Here is a 23,831-nt window from a genome sequence, read left to right on the forward strand (position 1 = left end):
CTAAAAGTCACAGCAGACATTGTTGAACTCCAGAAACAATTGGCCATCTCCATGAGGGTCACACCTGACAGAGCTCCATTACCTTCAGAAGAAAAGCTATCTCAGGCCTAACTAATACAGAGTAAAAGCAAGCCTCCAAATACAACACCCATTTCCAGGTAACTCAGCTGCAAAAAAAAAAAAAAAAAAAAAAAGCAAACTGCAAAAGATATAACAAGGTAAATCACAGCTGACCAAAAAACTCAGCAGCTCTGATACACATCAAACATAAACTATAATGGGGGTGGGGATCACTCAATGGGAAGGGAACTTGCATTACACTCAGAGCAGGCACGGTGGCACAAGTCAGTGATCCCAGCACCTGTGAGCTGTAGGCAAAAGGATGGGGAACTAAGATCATCCTCAGCCATACAGTAAATTCAAGGGACCTACCTCGGCTACATAAGACCCTCTTCAAAACAACACAAAAACAAACAAAATATAGTATAAATTATAAATATGTTCAGCAATTTTAAAAGAAACCATGTACCAAGTAAAGCACTAAACTGGAAGTTTGGTGAGGTGTTTTTAAATGTAACTTTTATAAACAAAACACATCTGCACTCTGCACTATTCCTAGTTTTCTGTCTTGCTCAGGCACCATCAGAGCAGCTGCTTCCTGCAGTAGATGGGAACAGGTACAGAGACCCATGGCTGGACAATAGGCAGAGAGTGAGAGACCTTAGAACACTCAATCCTAAATGGCATGTCTCCATCAAATCCCTCCCCTCATGGCTTGGGGAACTTTGCGAAAGAGGAAGCAGAAAGATTTTAAGAGCCAGTGGGGATGGAAGACATCAAGGAAATAAGACCTTCTAGAAACGATGGGGCTGATGATGTACAAACAAACTCACAGAGTGTGGCAGCATGCACAAGGCCTACACAAGAGGTGAAGTCCCAGTGCTGAAAGGCAGAAATGGACATCTTCCATCCCTCATCCAGAAGTTAGCTCCAATCTTTAACTACTTGCAAAAAGAAACTTAATATACTGAAGACCAACTGAGACACCCAGCCTCCTGAAATGAACAACTACAAAAACAAGGCATTCTGGGCCTTTTGTTGAGAGACAGCCATTGTTGGACAAGAGAGACCACAGCCTGTAAAGCCATGCTAATAAATCCCCATTTAATATATCTATGTATATATATACTCATTCTATAAGATCTGTTCCATTAAAAAAAAAGTGACTAATACAAGACATGACATACCATAGCAAGACAAAAGGTAATATGATGAGGCTAATATATAATCATATATAATAGGTTTACCTATTCTGTAGGTCTAATTTTAATTCAGTTAAATGAGGCCCAGAAGTGAGAAGATAAATAGAGTGGAGCTGAAGACACCTAAATACTACTTGCAGATTACATTTACCACCAGGACAACACTGATGAACTGCTTCATTTACTTCTGCTTTTTAAAAATCCAAGTGCAAATAGTTAAAAATCAAAAGTACATATGCAATCATTTCAACGATCTGAATTAATTTACTGCTTCTCAGTGTAAATTGCTTCTCTGTGTAAATTGCTTCAAGAGGCTTAGGTTGCATTACTCCAGAATCCTAATTTCACAAGTTGCTATGACATGAATATCCTCTCCAAATTTCCTGACAAAATGTACTCCTCAATGGAACATAGTGGGAGGTGGGGCATGAACACAAGTGTTTGGCTCATCAAGGCTCCACCCCCTCAACAGATACTCCTTTTCAAGAGCATAGGCTAGTTATCCAGAAAACTGGTTTAATTTTGGTCCCTCTTCCTTTCTACCAATACAAAGATGCAATACAAAGTTCCTTGCAAATACCAATCCTATTCTCTGTGACTCTATAACATCCCAAACGGGAAGGAATAAATTCATTTATAAATTTATTTATATGTGTCTTTCTACAGTTTACTCAGGCCATGGAATTTTGTTACAGCCAGAGAAAACAAACTCAGACAGGCAGGTACAAACAAGTACTAACAGTCATTTCTACTTTTTTTTTTCCTTTCTTTTTTTTTTTTTAATTAATTTACTCATTTTACATCCTGATCCTATCCCCTCCCTGGTCCCACCCTCTCTGCCCCTTTCCCCCCCATCCCCATGCCCTAGTCCTCAGGAAGAGGGAGCACCGCCCCTTTACTAACTGACCCCAGACTATCAAGGGACTGCCTGCATCCTCTTCCTCTGTGGCCTGGGAAGGCCACCTCACCTGGGGGAAGTGATCAAGGGGCAGGCAACAGAGTCCATGTCAGAGACAGCCCCTGGTCCACTTATTAGAGAACCCACATGCAGACTGAGCTGCCTATTGGCTACATCTGTGCAGGGGACCTGCGTCCTCTCTGGGCATGGTCCTTGGCTAGTGCCTCAGTCTCCGAAGCCACCCCCTGAGCCCAGATTTCTAACAATTATTTCTGATGCTCTTTTTATAGACCATTTGGAGAAACTATCACTAACTTTGAAAAATGGCCTGAGAGATGGCTCAACACTTAGGAGCTTGATTCCCAGCACCCACATTGTGGTTCACAACTGTCCATAATTCAAGTTCAAAATCCAAATCCCTTTTCTGGCCCCTCAGTGAGCAACATACACATGTGTTATGTAAATATACATGCAGATGAGGCATCCAAACATATTTTTCAAAAGTTAAAATAAAAATAAATTTTAAATAAATAAAAGAGAGACTCATAACTATTACTTGATATGTTGATATTTTAGCAAGATATGAAAATGCAGTTAGAAGTTAAGTAATACTATCATTTTTTTCTAAACTGATAGCGTGTTTAATAGTTTTACCTATACATTACATCTCAAGCACTAAAAAGAAACAAAATGTATCTAATGAAGTAGAAAAGGTTATTAATTAACAAAGGTTACTACTTACTACTTTAATATAGTGGCTTTATTTTTATTTAAAAAGTAGAATACAACTTAGTGATATGATATATGTAGAAATACTTCTGAAATATATTTCCACTGTAAAACTAGGCACTCATAAATATCACTCATTAGTTCTTAAGGGTCCAAACTTAATGCCAAGAACTTCAAACCCTTACCTAATGTCTTCAGACAGGAAGGAGCAATCACTAGCTTCATAGCTGTAAACAACAGACCCAGTGAATTCTAAGAATGGGAGGTCATCTTCAAGAACACTCTTCTGAATGCATGCCTTGAGTTAAGAAAATTCAAAATGAGCACAAACTATTTTCACAATAAATAGTAAGTCTTCACTGAAGTAGTAAAGCCCACAGACGCAATCTATAGTACTAAGTTTTATATTGTAGAGTAAGAAGCCTTGAGAAGTTTAACAAAGGTAACGCCATACTGCTGTAAAATGATTTGTCCATAACTTTCTATTTTCAAACTTCTAATCTTACTTTCATAAAGTCACTTAATTTACTTAATTTAATTTTTCCTGATAATTATATTAATTAACATCCTAGATAAAATAATGTGACTTTGAAATGCTGATAGCCAGTTACCAGATCATAACTCTGCAAGGACTTAAATGATTTTAACCAAAAATTCACCAACATTAATATTGTCTAAATTATTATATGAAATGGGACAAACCAACAGGGCACAGTGGTGCACACCAGTAATCCCAGCACTCAGGGAGGCAGAGGCAGGCCGATGGCTGTGAGTTTGAGGCCAGCCAGTCTACACAGAGAAATGTGAGTCCAGGACAGCCAAGTTTACACAGAGAAACCATGTTTCAAAAAACCAAAAGCAAAAAAAAAAAAAAAAAAAAAAGGAACAAGCCAATAATGCTAAATAAAAGAAAAAAAAAGAGAGAGAGAGAAAATATACATTAGGGATTCTCATTTTATAAAGCTTATTTAAAATTGAATCTCATTTACCTTTCAACAACTTGGTCCTGGTTCATTCACAAAACAGAGTTTTACCTAAACAATGACTTGAAGCTTACAAGCAATGGGGTGACTCACTGCACAGTCAAATTCAAACGAAACTTCCCATCTGAACAAACAATCAATGAACAATTACCTTCTTTTCTTCTGTAGCACCTCTTTTATTCTGCTCAGACATCCATTCAGGAAATTTCCGCTGCAGTGAGGTGGTTTCCATTTTATTTTCATTCATCTTTAAAATGCCCTAGTTGCAAATGCCAATAAACAATAGCCATGAATAAATATGACAAATATTTGACAGGAAACTCAGAGACAGCCCCACAGTTAGGACTGCAAAATCAAACAAACATACATATTCAGTGGAAGATATAACACCTAGCCTCAAGAACAAGAGCTTGAATCACAGAAAAGCAAATGCAACATTCCAGGTTTACTAACTATACATTACATCTTTCTTTTATAACAAATGGACCATTTTAATGGAGTTCTATGGTTGTGGCAGATTCAAAATCTAATATGCTATGTTATGCTTTGTTCCTTCAAAAGAATAAGTTTTATGTCATTAATGAAGATAATCTGTGAATATGTGAGGTATTAATTTTTTCAGCATCTTTGATTTTCTGTATAATTATCATCTCCCTAAGGTCTCAGTTGACTCAGCACAACGGTTAGATTTATTCACAAATCAACTTGAAGATGCATAGAGTTCTGAAGACCTAGCAGCTGTTCTATAGCAAGGACTTTCACTATGCTCTTGGCTAAGAGAATGAGAGGAGTCCCTAAAAAGAGTTTTTTGTTACTTAGTTTTGAGGGCTCTCCAGGATGTAATTCAGACTTCAAGTATGAAATTCCAAATATAGTACTTTTTAATAATTAAAGGAATCCATGCTCCCATGTGACTTATACTAAACTCAAGTAGTAAATTCCTCAAGCCCCTGGTTAACCTTTTATTACCAAGTGACTCATGGGAAGTAGAAATTTAAATATGTTGTTGAATATTCTCTTTGTGAAACATCACGTTAATATTAGGTAATCACAGCAAACGTTTCAGATTTAGGAGCAGCCTCTTATACCTGGAATTATTAAGTCACATAAAGAAACCTTTTATTCCTTTTTTTTGTTTTGTTTTGTTTTTCTCTTTTCTATTTATTCAGACCAGGAAAATTCTATACATATCTGTCCCAAAGTCTCCTCATCTCAAAATTTCTTTATCCTTTTTTTCTTTTTCTTTTTATTAATTACAGTTTATTCATTTTGTTTCCCAACTGTAGCTCCCCCCCTACTCCCCTCCCAATCCCACCCTCCTTCCTTCTTCTCCACCCATGCCCTCCCCAAGTCTACTGATAGGGGAGGTCCTCCTCTCCTTCCCTCTGATTCTAGCCTATCAGGTCTCATCAGGACTGGCTGCATTGTCTTCCTCTGTGGCCTGATAAGGCTGCTCCCCTCAGGGGGAGGTGATCAAAGAGCCAGCTAGTGAGTTCATGTCAGAGACAGCCCCTGTTCCCATTACTATGGAACCCACTTGGACACTGAGCTGCCATGGGCTACATCTGGGCAGGGGTTCTAGGTTATCTCCGAGAATGGTCCTTGTTTGGAGTATCAGTCTCAGAAAAGACACCTGTACCCAGATTTTTTGGTTCTATTGCTCTCCTTGTGGAGCTTCTGTCCTCTCCAAGTCTTATTATCTCCCTCTCCTTTCAATAAATGGAACCTCATTAAACTGAAAAGCTTCTGTAAAGCAAAGGAACTGTCTTCAGAACAAAAAAACTGCCTACAGATTGGGAAAGGATCTTCACCAACCCTATAGCTGACAGAGGACTAATATCTAGAATATATAAAGAACTAAAGAAGTTAAACAGCAACAAATCAAGGAATCCAATTTAAAAACTGGGGTACAGAGCTAAACAGAGAATTCTCAATAGAGGAATATCGAATGGCAGAGAAACACTTAAAGAAATGTTCAAAATCCTTAGTCATCAGGGAAATGCAAATCAAAACAACCCTGAGATTTCACCTTACACCCATCAGAATAGCTAAGATCAAAAACTCAAGTGACAACACTTGCTGAAGAGGTTGTGGCATTCCCACTGCTGGTGGGAATGTAAACTTGTACAACCACTTTGGAAATCAATCTGGCTTTTTCTCCGACAATTAGGAATAATGCTTCCTCAACATCCAGCTATACCACTCCCAGGCATATATCCAAAAGATACTCAAGTATACAACAAGGACATTTGCTCAATCATGTTTATAGCAGCTTTATTTATAATAGCCAGAAGCTGGAAACAACCCCATGTCCCTCAGTTGAGGAATGGATACAGAATTATGGTATATTTACACAATGAACTATTACTCAGCAATTAAAAAAAAAACAAGGAAATCATGAAATGTGCAGGCAAATGGTGGGATCTAGAAAAGATCATCCTGAGTGAGGTATCCCAGAAGCAGAAAGACACACAGGGTATATATTCACTTATAAGTGGATATTAGACATATAATATAGGATTAACATACTAAAATCTGTACACTCAAAGAAACTAATCAAGAAGGAGGACTCTGGCTAAATTGCTCAATCCCCATTCAGAAAGGCAAAGAGGATGGACATCAGAAGAGGGAGAAAACAGGGAACAGGACAAGAGCCTACCACAGAGGGCCTCTGAAAGGCTCTACCCTGCAAGGTATCAGAGCAGATGATGAGACTTACAGCCAAACTTTGGGCAGAGTGCAGGGAATCTTTTCTTCCTTGTTAGTTCTTTGAGAATTACATACAAAGTGTTTTTATCGTATTTACTCCCCTTTCCCAACTCTTTCCAGATATACCCCATCCCCTACCCATCCAACTTTAATGTAATAAGACAAATTCATGTAAACCCTAAAGCAACTTATAACTGTTAATGGTTAAGTTCCTATTTGCCAAAATTTCACAAACCCTGAGAGAAGTCAAAAGTTGGCATCAAATTACAGATGTATGATTTCTTACGTTCACTTTTTCTTGGTTTTCGGACAATTAGGTTACATTATGGCATTTTTCAAGAAAATTTTGTTTTCCTTCTTTTCCCATGCCTCTTCTCCCCTTTCTTTCCCAGTTCCCCAACTCCCCACCCCTTGAACCCTCGTAGCCCAAATGGCTTGCCTTCTGCCTTCATGCCTTTCTTGGCTAGACTTTTGTCAACTTGAGGCAAGGTAGTGTTATCTGAGAAAAGGAAAACAATGGAGAAAATAAGACTGGCCTGTGGGCAAGCCTCTGGGGCACTTCCTTACTTAGTCATTAATGTGGACGCTGAACTTCCTGTAATTGTGCCCTGGTTCTTCACTCTTGGAATAAGTCATTTATTTTTATTTTATAGGAACCCACAGTTATAAGACCTTGGACATTTTAAAGAAACTTTGTAATTTTAGAGGAACTTTGGATATTTTTTAAATGTTTAAAGAATATGGAATTTTTAAAGTTATTTATACTTTATATTGTGATATTAATATGAGATCTTAAAAATGAACAAGAAGGAAAGGATTCTTTTTTTAATAGAAAAATTTGAGTGTGTCAAGCTGACAAAGGGTCAATAGTCCTGGCTAGTTTGTTGTCAACATGACATAAGCTGGAGTCATTTGGAAGGAGGGACTCTCAGTTGAATGAAAGACCTCCATAAGAGCAGGCTCTAAAAAGGAGGCAATTCTTAACAAATGACTGGTGTAGGAGGGCCCAGTCTCCTTTAGGTGATGTCACCATGGGGTGCACATGAAAGCAAGCTGAGCAAGCCATGAGGAAAAAGCAGTAAGCAGCGCTCCTCCATGTGAACTCAGAGTTGTAAAGTATAATCTTTTCTACCCCAAGGTGCTTTTGGTGATAGCGTTTTATCACAGCAATAGAAACCCTAACTAAGACAAAGTGCCAGTGACCTTTAACCCTCTTCCCCTTCTGGACACCTCCTGTTCCCCTTTCGTGGTCTCCTACCTAGTTGCAAAATCTCTAACCACTCTCACACTCATGTATTCACTTATTCACTATTGTGAAAGGAACAGCAATAAGCATGGTTAAGCAAGTTCTTCTATAGTACGGTAAACTATATAAACTATATATATTGGATAGATGCCTAGGAGTGGCACACTGAGTTGTATACAAGTTCTAATTTTCTTTTTTTTTTTTTATAACTCACTAAGTCTGATACTGTTACCTATATGTGTGTGAGTGTGAGGTCATCCACTGGAACATGGACAACCTAACGTGGACACCCCCCCAAAAAAAATTACTCTTCCTTCCCAGAGACGTCATCATTCCCTGTATCTCCTCACTGGGGGTAGGCCCCAGTTAGCATGGCCCCTATCCATACTGGAATTCTGATTGGCTTGATCTTCTACAGGTCTTATGCAGACACAAGCCGCTATGAATTAGTGAAACAGCTATGTCATAAGCAGAAGCCAGGATTTCATAGCACCTACCCCAGTAGGGTCTGTTATTAAAGTATATTTGCATAGAGTATTTGTGCTGCACGCAGAGTATATCACTGGCAAAATGCCAGAAAACGGAGGTTTCAACATATAACTTAACCTGTACAAAAGCTATGTAAGCAACTTAGCACAGTGATGAAGCAAACATAAACCTTGGTAACTAATCTGCAGCTGTGTAACCCTAGGATCATTTTAATTTGAAATACCTATTTATATACAAAATTGAATCTAGACACTTCCAAGTAGAGAATTTAAAAGTAAATTTATTTACAAACCAATTATCTTGGGGCTGGAAAGTAGCAGAGTTCCTACTGCTCTTGTAGAGGACGCACAAACACATGTACATATGTAAAAATGGATTCTTTTAAAAGGAACTTAAATCTCCCCTGTGAAAGTGTTTTAGTTTGCACTTTCCTGAAATTATCTTGCCTATCCATCTACTTCCACCTACAACTTTTCAACTCTTATCATTTTAAGACTGTCTACATTTTTTTGCTGTTACTGGTCATTTCTCTGTTATTGTTTTGTTTTTCTTTAATCTTACATAGACCAAATTACACATGTCTGTTCTCAGCAGTGACATTCATCTCATTCGCAGGCAGTGAAAGCCAGGGCTATGGGGCTGATGGATCAGCTCGTCGGGTAACGGTATTTACTCTGCAAGCCAGGAGACCCGAGTTTGAGCTCCAGAATCCATGCAAAGGTAGAGAAAGAGAACCAACTCCACAAAGTTGCCCTCTGACCTCTACGTACATTCCACAGCACGTGTGTATTCACACCCACACAATGACAAATTCAATTACATTTATAAATTTTTAAAAGTTTTCCTTTGCTGAGTAAGCAGCTTTATTTTTGACAGCTTCACACATGGACACAGTGTGCTGTGCTCCCACACCCTCTCTTACCCCCTCACACTCCCACTGACTCTAGTTGACTAGGCATCTTACATTTCTCAGTCTTCCTCTGGACTTGTGGGAGGGCTGTTGTTGTTGGGGAGGTTGGTTTGTTTCCAGGAGGGGGGTTGTTTCGTTTTCTTGAGACAGAAGGTCAGGAAGCCTAGGCTCACACTATGTAGCCAAGGATGGCTTTGAACTGCTGACCTTCTTGCCTGAGTGCTGAGGTTGCAGGTTTGTGCCCCCATGCCTGGTTAATGTGGTGCTGTCATAGCAAACAGCAGGAAGCGCTTCTGCCTCAGCAGACTAAAAACTTCTTTACAACCAACCAGTATCCAACAGCTTAAGTTCCTTACACAAAGTACCCAGGGCACAAACCCCTTAGACCTAAAACGCCTCTCTGTTTCCTTAAACAGGACATGTTAGTTCTTTGTGGTGATATGTACAGCTTTGAATAGAAGTAAATACTATATAAAATATTTCTACACACTACTAAAGCTCTTCTCAGACATTCTATCTCACTCTATTAATACTATTAATTATTCTTTGAAAGTCAGACAGCATTAATGAAACATTAGTTTACACTACTTTTCCGCTATCTATGCATCTATCATTTGATCACTGCATTTTTTTTTATTAATTACTTTATTCACTTTGTATCCACCCTGTGGTTCCCTCCCTCCTCCTATCCCAATCCCTCCCTTCCTCCACCCTCTGCATGCATGCCCCTCCCCAAGTCCACTGATAGGGGAGGTCTTCTTTTCCTTCCTTCTGATCCTAGTCAATTAGGTCTTATCAGGAGTGACTGCAGTGTCTTCTGTGGCCTGGTAATGCTGCTTCCCCCTCAGGGGGAGGTAATTAAAGAGCAGGCCCTGTTCCTATTACAATGGAACCCACTTGGATACTGAACTGCCATGGGCTACATCTGTGCAGGGGTGTTAGGTTATCTCCATGCATAGTCCTTGGTTGGAGTATCAGTCTCAGGAAAAGACCCCTGTGCTCAGATTTTTTGGTTCTGTTGCTCTCCTTGTGGAGTTCCTGTCCTCTCCAGATCTTACTGTTTCCCACTTCTTTCATAAGATTCCCTGCACTCTGCCCAAAGGTTGGCCATAAGTTTCAGCATCTGCATTGATAGTCTGCAGGGCAGAGCCTTTCAGAGGCCCTCTGTGTCAGGCTCCTGACTTGTTCCCTCTGTTCTCCTTCTTCTGATGTCTATCCTCTTTGCCTTTATGGATAGGAATTAGGCATTTTAGCAAGAGTCCTCCCTCTTGATTAGTTTCTTTAGGTGTACAGATTTTAGTAGGTTTATCCTATATTATATGTTTATATGAGTGAGTATATACCGTGTGCATCTTTCTGCTTCTGGGATAGCTCACTCAGGATGATCTTTTCCAGATCCCACCATTTACCTGCAAATTTCATGATTTCCTTGTTTTTTATTGCTGAGTAATATTCCATTGTGTAGATATACCACAATTTTTGCATCCATTCTTCAGTTGAGGGGCATCTGGGCTGTTTCCAGCTTCTGGCTATTACAAATAAGGCTGCTACAAACATGGTTGAGCAAATGTCCTTATTGTGCACTTGAGACTCTTTTGGGTATATGCCTAGGAGTAGTATAGCTGGATCTTGAGCAAGCGCTATTCCTAGTTGTCTGAGAAAGCACCAGATTGATTTCCAGAGTGGTTGTACAAGTTTACATTCCCACCAGCAGTGGAGAAGGGTTCCCCTTTCTCCACAATCTCTTCAGCATGTGTTGTTTCTTGAGTTTTTGATCTTAGCTATTCTGATGGGTGTAAGGTGAAATCTTAGGGTTGTTTTGATTTTCATTTCCCTGATGGCTAATGAGGTTGAGCATTTCTTTAAGTGTTTCTCTGCCATTCAATATTCCTCTATCAAGAATTCTCTGTTTAGTTCTGTAATCCATTTTTTAATTGGATTACTTGGTTTGCTGCTGTTTAACTTCTTTAGTTCTTTATATATACTGGATATTAGTCCTCTGTCAGCTATAGAGTTGGTGAAGATCCTTTCCCAATCTGTAGGCTGTCGTTTTGTTCTGAGGACAGTGTCCTTTGCTTTACAGAAGCTTTTCAGTTTCATGAGGTCCCATTTATTGATTGTTGCTCTTAGAGCCTGTGCTGTTGGTGTTCTGTTCAGGAAGTTGTCTCCTGTGCCAATGAGTTCAAGGCTCTTCCCCACTTTTTCTTCTAAGTGGTTTAATGTGTCTGGTTTTATGTTGAGGGCTTTGATCCACTTGGACTTTAGTTTTGTGCAGGGAATCACTGCATTTTAATTTAACTATATTTAATGTAACTATATTACAAAAAAAATCTTCAAAAAAAGAAACAGGGAATAATTAAAAATAGTTTTTAGCTTAAAGTCTTGTCTTGGTCTAGTGAAATAACCACTGAACTACTGTGCGTATCTGTGTGCTATGTTTATGTGTGAGTGCCAGCAAGCTCCTACCATGTGGAAGAGAGCAACTTTGTGGAGTCAGTTCTTTCCTTCTGCTTTTACATGGCTGCTGGGTATGGAACCAGGTTTTCGGGCTTGCATAGCAAGCACTTTACCCCACTAAGTATTTACTGCATTCTCCACCTTACACTAATGGAAAGTGCTGCAGGCATTTGAATTTCATTGGGCTTACAGTTTCTATGACATCACAATGTAGAATTCAAAACTAAATGCAAGTTGGAGTATTCGGGAGCTTCTCTGCGTACAGACAGCGCATAAGAGCTTGTGTATTTTTAGACTAATCTTTATGCAAAGTCTTTATTCTTCCTATCGTTTTTTGGTCTCAGATGCCCATGTTACGGGAGTTGTGAGAGACCACATGGTGCTAGAAACAGAACCCGGTCTTCTGCAAGAACAGTTAAGGTTCTTAACCATGAGCAATCTCTCCAGGCCCCTAGTGTTTGTATTTTTAACAACATACTCAAGTTTTTGTTGTTGTTGTTCTTTGCAGTCAATCTCCATGATACAATCATATGTAACTTTTGGTAAAAGCCTGCTTTGTGTGTATTTTGTTTCATGTTTGTCAGTTTGTCTGTTTGCTTTGAGACAAAGTTTCCTTTGAGACTGGCCTTGAACCCACAATCCTCATGACTCCCCTTCCTGAGTGGTGGGATTATAAGTATACACCACCATGCCCAGATTTTTTGATAATCGAGTTGCAAAATTTGCCTCATGATAGCTAATGTAGTAGACTTACTGCAGTAGAACTGTCCCCTCCAGGTCTTTCTATCTTCTCCTTCTTTCATAAGAGTCCCTGTACTCTGTCCAGAGTTTGGCTATGAGTCTCAGCAGCTGCTTTGATACCTTGTTGGGTAGAGTCTCTCAGAGGCCCTCTGTGGTAGGCTCCTGTTCCCTGTTTTCTCCCTCTTCTGATGTCCATCTCGTTTGCCTTTCTGAATGAAGACTGAGCATCTTACCAGGGGCCTCCTTCTTCCTTAGCTTCTTTAGGTATACAGATTTTAGTATGTTTAGCCTATGTTGTATGTCTAATATCCACTTACAAGTGAGTATATAGCATGTGTCTTCCTGCTTCTGGGATACCTCACTCAGGATGATCTTTTCTAGATCCTACCATTTGCCTGCAAATTTCATGATTTCCTTGTTTTTACTTGCCGAGTAGTATTCCATTGTGTAAAACGTACCACAATTTCTGTATCCATTCCTCAACTGAGGGACATCTGGGTTGTTTCCAGATTCTGGCTATTATGAATAAAGCTGCTATGAACATGGTTGAGCAAATGTCCTTGTACACTTGAGCATATTTTGGATATACGCCTAGGAGTGGGCAGGGGCTCCACAAGGAGAGCAACAGAACCAAAAATTCTGGTCACAGGGGTCTTTTCTGAGATTTATACTCCAACCAAGTACCATGCATGAGATAACCTAGACCCCTTGCTCAGATGTAACCCATGGCAACTCAGTCTCCAAGTGGATTCCCTGGTAATGGGAACAGGGGCTATCTCTGACATGAACTCAGTGACTGGCTCTTTGATCACCTCCCCCTGATGGGGGGGCAGCCTTACCAGGCCACAGAGGAAGACAATGCAGCCAGTCCTGATGAGAACTGATAGGCTAGGGTCAATGGAAGGGGAAGAGGACCTCCCTTATCATTGAACTGAGGGAGATGCATGGGAGAGAAGAGGGGCTGAGGGTAGATTGGGAGGGGTCAAGGGCAGGGGCTACAACTGGTATACAAAGTGAATAAATTGTAATAATAAAAAATTAATGTAAAATTAATTAATCAATTAATTAAGAAACATTAGAACTGGCCAAATAAATATTTATAAATTACTTGTCAAAATTATAAACTATGTGTTAAAATATACACCTTAGGTGACTCTATTTGACAGCAATGAGACAGTTAAGAGAAGTTGCCTGGTACCATTTCTAGTTTAGCCAATAGAGCTCATGCCAATAAGATTTGAAGTTTGGTTCAGAAGAAACAAAAACTGACTAGCTTTAAATGTGACTTCTGTGTCACACCCCAAGGCTCAGGGATCGCTGCAGAAGAGGAGGCGGAAAGGTTGTTGACAGAGCCATTGCACATCTGAATACACAGAGGCTGTGACAGCATGCACAAGGCCTGCAAAAACTCAAGCCAGGCAAATCCCAGAGGGGAGGGGTTTATGAAATCCCACCCACAGCTAAAAGGCTTATTGGCCATTGATAGCTACTAGGGAAACAAGAGTAAGTCTTCTTCAGGTCCCAGTTCCTGACAAGCTAGGTATCTTAGGTGATCCAAGCATACACAGGCAGCACTAGGAAAACTCAGTGTGTTTAAAAAAGAAAACACACACATACACACACACACACACACACACACACACACACAAGAAATTGGGTGGGGAAATGAGGAAGGGTAAGATTTGGAGGGAGAATAGAGGGTAGATTAGATCAAAACACATTAGACGTGCTATGAAATTCTCAATATAAACTGTAAAAAGAAAGTTAAGACCACATTCCAAATTAGTTAAGAAGGGGTAGCTTTTTAATCACTATACTCGAGCCCACCCTATAACAAAGGGATTCAGCTCAAGGGCAAGTTTTCTCCATTTAGAACTGAGCTATCTTCTAGGGAACAGACACTTAATACCAGTCTCCAGAGAAAGGTGGGTTTCAATGGATGAGCTGAGATTTCTTTGTTCCTAAAACCTTTAGCTAGGGTAAGGAAATGAATACCTACTGTTACCATGGCAATTGCCTTGCCTCATTGCTTGAGGGTTAAACTAAATAAGGTATCCCAATCTTTTCTAAAAGCATCAAGAAAGAAAGAAAGAAAGAAAGAAAAAAAGAAAGAAACTTAAGTAAGTTAAACGGCCAATATAATCATTTAGAATATAAAGTTGTTACTAAAAAATATTAATAACATAATATATAATCATTCAACAATTAACTGACAAGCAGTTATACTGCTTAATGTGAAAATCATTTCAATAATTATTTCAAAATTCTTTCAATAACTACCTAAAATGGTTTGATTTTATTTTAGTCAAGTGTGTACTCATTTCTTAATAAAAATGTAAAAATGTTTAAAATTACTCTGAAATTTGCTAACAAAATTTTAGGAAAAATAAGTTGTATATTTATGCTATAATTTTAATTTCTCACTATAGACCTTTACGAAAATTGTACTATAGCCAATAAGTTTACAGTGGTTCTGAAAAAGAAGTCATTCTAACCAACACTCTTTACCAAAAAAGACTAGCTGGCATTGCCAAAGACTGCTTGAGTATTGAAGAGTAGAATGTAGAGAAGCAAGAAGGGAGAGTGGAAAGGAGTCTGGCTCTGATATTGGTCTGTGTCAAGAAAAGGAATCCAAAACTGAAAAGATTGAGCAAGGCAGGCTCTTCAGTGTCACATAGGAGCAATTTCATATAAAGATTATTTCATTATGAAATACACTTTGACCATTTCCTCACAATTTAATACCTCAGTCTACGATGGTACATGTTAGCCTCTAAATTGTTGTCTAGTAAAAGCGTTACAGAATTCTGCCCACATAAATAACAACCTAAAAGCGTAGGGACCTAACACACTCATCCCATTCTACATTGCTTTCTACCATCTCTATAGCTCTCGGATGCTTTTTGAAACAATTTCATCATGTTGGTTCTCATTAATGAACTGAATATACACAATGTGTTTATTACATATATATATGTGTATATATATACACATGTAAGAATCTGTTAGAAAGTTACGCTTTGACATAGTATGGACTACAATCACATAGTATTAATGTAACCTTGAGCAAGCCACTGTTTTGCTAAACTCTCATTTCCTTGTGTGTAAACTAAAATTATATTCCTGTTATTATATTACTTACCTTATTGTATCTCATAATTCTAGGAGCTGATGCGTTTTTTCTAGGAGCTGATGGGTTTTTATATTGGGTTTTGTTTTCAGAGCTGGAAACTGGCCTGGGAGAGTACAGGTTAGCCAAACACCCTAATAAAACCAGCCCACACATTGCTAGTTTCATTGACCTCACTGCTAATAAGATAAATACCAATAAAAATTTCATCAGATTTTTTAAACTATAGTTTTGCTTGAGTTCGGTTGTGGTTCTGTTTCGGGTTTGTGTATTTTATTTTGTTTTTGTTCTATTTACTTTTGAGACAGTGTCTTACTCTGTAAACCCAGGCTGGCTTCAAACTCATGACTGTCTTTCCAGCCTCAGCTTCCCAAGTTCTGCACTTAAAGGCACATCCTACCTTGCCCATCTTGAACTGGAATGCCAATGAGTACTGATGCTCTTTCACTGTTCTTCTACCTCATGTCATGTAGTCCAATGGGATACCTTAGAAGGACTGAGATTCTGAGTACAGAATTTCAGGTAAGTTCTGTGGGTCTGTTCCAGGCAAATTAGATACTACCTTTATGTAATTCTGAGAGTGGGAAGGGTCAGGGTAACAGAAGACAGACTGTTTCAAGGAAAGGAAGAGGGGCACTGGGAATCAAGAGAGGTGTCAAGAATAGAGAAAAAGCAGAGAGAAGCAGGAAGGTCGTGCAGAGAAAAGTAGAAAGCAATCCATAGCCAACCTCAGCTTCCTGGGAGGCAAAGTAGCTAGGAAACCAAAGATATATATATCCACAAAGTAAGGCAAGCTGCCCCAGAGACAGAAGACTTGCCTTCCTTGCCACAGGAGAACCCACAGCACGTGCAAGCCCTAAACCGAGCAAGGGGATGTGGGTCTGACAGAGACCAGTATGTGGCAGACTAACCCTGGAGAAGAACTTCATTGATTGCCCCCATACCTCAGTGTTCTGCAGCCAAGTGTCTCTTGAGGGGCAAGTAGCATCCTGCTATGCGAGAATGAGCTACTCTTCGGTCCTCAAAACACGGAGTATTCACTAGTCAAAGAGCCCACAATGTCTGGGTAGGAAATGAATGCGAGAAGCAGCCGTGGAAAGGGAGGAATCAGACATGGACTAGACCCACTTTGTTTAAGCAGCAGGGAGCTAAGGCGACAGAGAGCTCAGTGGATAGAGGCCCTGCCCTCTTTGGCAAAGTGCAAATCACACTGCCTGCAGATTACAGTGGAGGCTGAGAACTCAAAGACCCACCCAGGCTGTAGCGGTGGATTGCTTGATCTCCAAAGCTGCCTCACTTCGACATATGTTTTATTGTAGGGTGGGGCTAAGAGCTCCAGGCCCAGGTCCTATAGCTTTTGCCAGCCTCTTGTCTCCCACAGAATGCTTCACTGCTGGAGAGGGCTGAGTCCTTCTTTGCCACTGCAAAGTTCAGTACTCTGCTTGCTTAGGCCAATCTGACAGGAATGATTCCTCAGCTAAGGTTCCCCTTTCCCAGATAAATAGAGTTTGTGTCAAGTTGACAAAAACTTAGAGCCAGAGCAATTAAAGGCTCAGCAGTTAAGGTCACTTGCTGCTCTTGCTGAGGACCTGGATTCAGTTCCTAGCATCTACATGCTGGTTTCACAATTATCTTTAACTCCAATTCTAAAAGATCCAACATCCTCTTCTGATGTGCCTGGGTATCCAGCAGGCACATAATATGCAAATAAATTTTAGGCTGGGTGTGGTGGAGTACACCTTTAATCTCAGCACTTAGGAGGCAGAAGCAGGTTAGTTCAATGGCAGCCTGGTCTATACAGTGATTTGGGCTGGCCCAAGGTTACATAATGAGACCCTCTATCAAAACAAATAACAAAAAACTAACCAACACAGGGGTCTACATACACATAACATAGTCTAATTCAACCATTAAAAAAAATCATGTCATTTGCAGGAAAATAGATAGAACAGGTATAATGGCATTAAGCTTAGAAAAGACAAATATTGTGTTTTTTCTTACATGCAGAATCGAGAAGAGAAAGAGATATGAAAATAAAAAGGACTATTTGGGATGAGAAAGAAGACCAGTAGAAGGGTGACAATAAAAGGCAATGGTGATGGATGGCCAAAAAACATTATAAAACATGTGTGAAATACATGTATTAATTGATTAATAACTACTACAAATCCTATTGAAGCCTATTATCATGCACAATTAATATATGGTAGTAAAAATGACAAAAACAATATGGATACATATAGAGATACCAAATAAATTTTTTCCATCAACAGTTAACCACAAAGTGCTTATAGACTGAATAGTGAAAATAAGATTTACCAAATACTTCATTTTTATCTACTGAGTCAGAAGTACTGAGTTTCAATATGCAACTATTCTCTTTCTATGTAACTACACACAAACTATATTTGGGAAGTTTCCAAATATAACCTAAATCATTTTTATGAGCTCATCCAATTGTTTGTACACACTAAAAGGAATACAGAAAGGAATTTCAGTGACTGGGAGATTATAAGTCTGAGTAAGCAACAGTAAAGAGAACATAGCATAGAAAACTTGTAAGAGCAAAGCGACTTAAAGGCTTCAGCCATCCAGTTTGGTTACCATGGGTCCCGATTTTCATTAGACAACCTGGATTTCACCAGTACCATTATCTTCTTTTTACTGCAAAGCAACTTGCAATGAAACATGTGTAAATAAATAAATAGACTTGTGTAGTAGCACTGACAGGAGGATCCCCGGATCTTGGTGGCCAGTCAGCCCAGGCTAGGCTAATCAGCAAATCCCAAGCCATTGAGCCTGGTCTCCACTCATGTGCAGGTACAACCATAAACATGTATTTCAAATCTAGCCCCCTTTTTACATTGTTTGGTTTACTGAAGAAAACTGAAATCATGAAATTTTGCAGGAAAAATAGACGGATCTGGAAAATATATTAAGTTAGATGACTCAAACTCAAGAAGAAAAAAAGCCAAATATTCTCCCTACATACAAATAAATACATACACATCTGTACACAGATGTAAGTGTGGGTAAAGTCTAAAAATCGAGAGAGGAGACCATGGGAGGGTAATAGTAAGTGATAAGGAAGGATGAAAAGCAGATAAAAGGACTTACAGGGAATGAAGGAGAAGAGTCTGGAGGGAGGAAAGCAGGGCAGAAAGAGGGATGGAAGAGATGAAAGGCAAGAGAACCACAAAAACTGCTTTACTCAAATATGTCTTAATGGTATCTAACAGATTATATTCTGATTTTAAAAATAAAAACAAAAATATATGATTTGGGGCAGGAGAGATGGCTCAGTGGTTAAGACTAGTGGCTGCTCTTCCAGAGGTCCTGAGTTCAGTTCCCAGCACCCACATGGTGGCTCAAAGCCATCTATAACATGATCTGAGGCCCTCTTCTGGCATGCAAGTGTACATGCAAAACACTCACCTATAAAATATAAATAACTAAAATTAAAGTTATAAAAAAAAATCTCATCCTGACCTCCTTCAATCCGTTATATATACATATTTTCAAAAATGTGATTGTACACACTGGCTATACAAACCAGCATCTAGCATGCATATATATGTATATATATATATAACCTATAGATTATTTTTAAAATATATAAATAGAAATGAAAAGGGAATGAGGAAAACAGGGTAACCAAGAAATCTATAACAAAGTTCTCATTAAATCGATTTAATTGCTTAATTAAATAGATTTCTAAGACTCACTAACCTATCACAGATTTTGCTAGTCTTAATTTCCCTCCAAAGAGCCCAAATTAAAAAAGAAAAAAAAAAAGGCAAACCTAATAAAACCACCTATTAGCACTCAACCACAATAAGTCAAAGCAATTCTGAGTAGAAATAAGATGGTTTTCGAGATGCTTATTTCTTTTAGGTACCTAATAAATTTTTTGAACTGTCAAATAATATATAAGACAAAAATCTGTTAATAAATGTCAAGTGAAATAAGGTACAAATATAATCAGTTAAATAGAAGACAATGAGATTATAAGGCTAGCAACAGAGAAAAAGGAAAAGCCATTCTTTTAACCCTCCCCCCTGCTGTGTCATGGTAAGGAGTCACTCTGCTCATAAAACAGGAAGATGGCTTGACCTGAGCTGAATCCATGGCACAGAGAAATGCTTTATAACTGAATTTCCCTGTCCAACTAAATAATTCATTATTTTTAATGAATTTCCTCTGTTCTGTAAGTAGTTTTAGCAAGTCAGCTGAAAGTCAACCATGATAAACTGGGAAACATCAGAGAAAGTTTTCAAGTAAGTCCATTTAAAACTTGCTTAGGTGTCTACTTTTCTTCTTATATTTATTACCCTTCCTTCATAAAGCCTGAGATGAAATTTTATGGGACTCACTTTTAAGTGGGCATTCACGGTTGCCTAGACAGTGCCATCTGCACTCAAGTCTCTTTATCACACTAATAAATTTAATTCAGCTAATGAACAGTTACCTACTAAGCCAGCTCCTATAGTGAACCCAATTGGCCTATAAGTAAGCCTCATTCCCCTTGCCACAAAGACTCAGGATCTCAGGCCTAAGATCACAGCCATACCCTGTGTTTGGTTTAAGAACAAAATACAAGATTCAAGTCCAAACAAACACATGGGGAGTTCTTGAAATTTCTAAGAATATTTCTAATATGAATAATCTTCTCTTTTAAGAAAATGAACTAAAGTGATAACTTCTTTTTTTTCATTTTATTTATTTATTTTTATTATTAGTTACATTTTATTAACTCTGTATCCCAGCTGTATCCCTATCCCTCATTCCCTCCCAATCCCACCTTCCCTCCCTCATCTCCTCCTTGCCCCTTTCCAAGTCCACTGATGGGGAGAGGACCTCCTCCCCTTTCATCTGACCCTAGTTTATCAGGTATCTTCAGAACTGGCTGCAATGTCCTCCTCTGTGGCCTAGCAGGGCTGCTCCTCCCTTGGGAGGTGGGGATGTCAAAGAGCCCACCATTGAGTTCATGTCAGGAATAGCCCCTGTTCCCCTTACTAGGGTACCCACTTGGTTACTGAGCTACCAAGGGCTACGTCTGAGCAGAGGTTCTAGGTTATATCCATACATGGTCCTTGGTTGAAGGAACAGTCTCATATAAGACCCCTGTGCCCAGATAAATTTGGTCCTTGTGGAGCTCCTGTCCTCTCCCCCTTCTTTCATATGATTCCCTGCACTCTGGCAAAGGTTTGGTTACGAGTCTCCACATCTGCTTTGATACACTGCTAGGTAGTCTTTCAGAGGCCCTCTGTGGTAGGCTCCTGTCCTGTTACTTGTTTTCTCCTACATTCAATGCCCATCCCATTTGATTTCTAAGTGAGGATTGATCCTCTTACCCCAGATCCTCTTTCTTGTTTATCTTCTTTAGGTGTATTATGTTAATCATATCTTATAGATATAAATAAGTGAGTATATACCATGTGTGTCTTTCTGCTTCTGGGATACCTCACTCAGAATGATCTTTTCTAGATCCCAAAATAAAACCAAATACTCTTAAATTGGTTAGAAGAAAAAGTGGGGAAGACCCTAGAACTCATTGGCACAGGAGACAACTTCCTGAACAGAACATCAACAGCAAAGGCTCTAAGAGCAACAATCAATAAATGGGACCTCATGACACTGAGAAGTTTCTGTAAAGGAAAAGACACTGTTGTCAGAACAAAACGACAACCTACAGATTGGGAAAGGATCTTCATCAACCCTATATCTGACAACAGCAATTTTTTGGCCGTTACGGATGGGTCATGTACACCACTGAAATGAATGGCAAAAACACATTCTGGGATTCAAAGGAAGCATGGTGCCTCCTGAATGCAAAAAGTCCAGTTTGGCGGGAGGATGGAGTGAGGGGAAGGTGAGAAGAAATGGACGAATAACTATGTCCCAGAACACTGTAAGCAATTCACTTTTTATCTAAAGTCCTTTGGAAGTCACTGGAAGGTAAGGCACCAATGGCTTCACTGCATGACTAATGACCCTCTAACAACAAAACCACCGTCTGCTCGGAAATTCATCTGGACAAACCATAAATTCAACGTGAGTGGCACTCCAGAGCAATATGTTCCTTTTTCCACCACGCGAAAGATTCACGAATGGGTCCCACCTTCCACACCCTACAAGTGACAACAGTGGAGCCCAGTTCCGGCATGTACAGGATGGTGCAGTGCTTCCTTTGGAATCACATCTCTACAGCTGACCATGAAGGTTATTAAAGTTGCTTGACCAAGAAAAAAAAAGAAAAGAGAAAAAGAAAGAAAGAAAGAAACAAACAAAGAAACAAGAGAGAAACAAAGAAAGAGAAACCGACAAGGGAGCACACATCTATAAGCAGATGCTGGCGATGCAGGGACCAGAGACTCCCTCCCCTGCCAGTTGGCCCATCCAGCCAGTGAGCTCAAGGTACAGTGAGATACCCAGTCTCAAAAAAATAAGGTGAAACGTGATCAAGGATCAATATCCAATATCAATCTCTGGCCTTTACACCCACAGGCACATAAAAATACATACATGCACACAAACTAACAAGTAAAAATAAAAAATATTTCCTTACCTTTTAGGTCTATATCGTTTTCTGTAATAACACTCTAATTAATCCATATATATAACTAAAAATAAAATTATGTTGCAGAATCTTTTCTTTAACCCCTTACCTTAAATAAACAACCACAAAGACTACAGTAGTAAATTCTGAACCTTCAAAAGAGCAAGTTCTAATGAATGTGCTGGAAGATGCTGTAACCCAGCACTCAAAATGCAAAAAGAGGAGGATCAAGACTTCAAGGCCAGCCTGGGCTTTGTATATATATACTGCAGCCTTCTCTCAAGCCATGGGATGAGGATAACGCTGAGCACAACCACAGCACTGGAGAAATAGTTCAAAACTTAAAAAAATAAAGAAATAAATAAAACAAAATAGTTGAGCAGCAATGTCAGGAAATGATAACTACATGAGACTAGTGTTTACCTTTGGGCTAGAAAGCTCTGCATTAAGCTGAAAGTCAGCACTGCCAGACTGGAAGGAAAGGTCAACAGTCTCTTCAGTGAGCGGCACTGAAGAGTATGGGGCATCCTCTTACCATTCTGCGATCTCCCTGCTGGACACACCAGAAAGAAATGAAATCAGCACCCTAGACATACACCTGCTCCACCTGCTCCCAAGTTCCTGGCGGTTCATCCACAACAGCCAAATAGAAAACTAACTGAGTACCCATCAGAGGATGGATGGACAAGGTCAACTCCAGGCAAAAAGAAAAAAAAAAAAAACAAACCAGGGTGGAGAGAAATAAAAGGCTCCATGCATGGAGTATTCCCTAACATGGAATACTCCTCACTATCCACCCCTTCACACACCAGGCTAGTTGGTCTGGGAGCTGCTGGACTGCCCTCTTCCAGCCCCATTAGAGAACTGGCATTACAGACCACAGAATCTTGACTGGCTCTTGTGTGAATTCTGGGAAATCAATCTCATTTTCACACGTGGGCAGCAAGCATTTTACAGACTGAGCCATTTCCCTAGACCAAGGGTATATTCTTAGAGCTGTATAGGTCAAGGGACCTAATATACAGCACTGAGAACCACAGTTAGTAATACTGCACCATATAATAACATTTTGATTTTAAAAAACGTCAGTGTTCTTACAAAAGAAAAAATTTGTACAATGGAAGGCCATGATGTCCATCTCCTTAACTACAATAGTCATTTCACTATGCAGTACTTCAAAGCATTATGCTGTGTACGTTACATGCATACAGTAAAAAAAACAAACCATGAACAGAAATAGATCCAGATAAATATAGAAAACTGACATGTAACTAAGGAGGCATTTCCACTCTTTAAGAAAGAACAAGTTATTCAATAAATGAAGCCAACCAAACTGGCTATAACTTTGTTATATAATATAGGCAAAACTTTTAAAAGTTTAATTTTATAGACAATTTTCAGGACAGAAAGTACTGGCCCCACCAGAACATTTAAAAAAATGTTCTGTAGGAAACATCAAAATGTTAAACCTCCAAACTTTCAGATTAGCACTTACACATTCACATGAAATTACTAGCACATTGCCCCAAAACAAACGATGTTCATTACACGGTTTATGAGAGCAAAAATACTGAAAGTAATTACTACGACAAATTAAAAGTCAAATGACGGCAAGCCCCTAACATGGAATACTGAGTAGTGAACAAAAGAATAAAACAGACCTTTGTGTATTAATGGGATCTCTAAGATACATAGTAGGTGAGACAGGGAAAGCTGTC

At 39.2% G+C, this 23,831-nt stretch overlaps 1 protein-coding gene across 2 annotated transcripts in view; it reads right to left on the bottom strand.

Annotated features, from left to right (window-relative positions):
* Wrn (WRN RecQ like helicase) overlaps positions 1-23,831 on the bottom strand; it is a 124,958-nt gene that overhangs the window by 94,238 nt on the left and 6,889 nt on the right. Inside the window, exons 2-4 of one of the 2 annotated variants that reach the window (XM_060381595.1) lie at positions 22,537-22,666; positions 4,024-4,131; positions 3,075-3,187 (exon numbers count right to left, since the gene is read on the bottom strand). In XM_060381595.1, the coding sequence (XP_060237578.1) occupies positions 3,075-3,187; positions 4,024-4,119 (209 nt within the window). In that variant the 5' untranslated portion in view covers positions 4,120-4,131; positions 22,537-22,666. The remainder of the gene's footprint in view (positions 1-3,074; positions 3,188-4,023; positions 4,132-22,536; positions 22,667-23,831) is intronic. The other variant, XM_060381596.1, reaches the window with a different exon arrangement.

The sequence above is a fragment of the Meriones unguiculatus genome, chromosome 4 (assembly GCF_030254825.1).
Source record: "Meriones unguiculatus strain TT.TT164.6M chromosome 4, Bangor_MerUng_6.1, whole genome shotgun sequence".
In the NCBI taxonomy this organism is placed as follows: Eukaryota; Metazoa; Chordata; class Mammalia; order Rodentia; family Muridae; genus Meriones; species Meriones unguiculatus.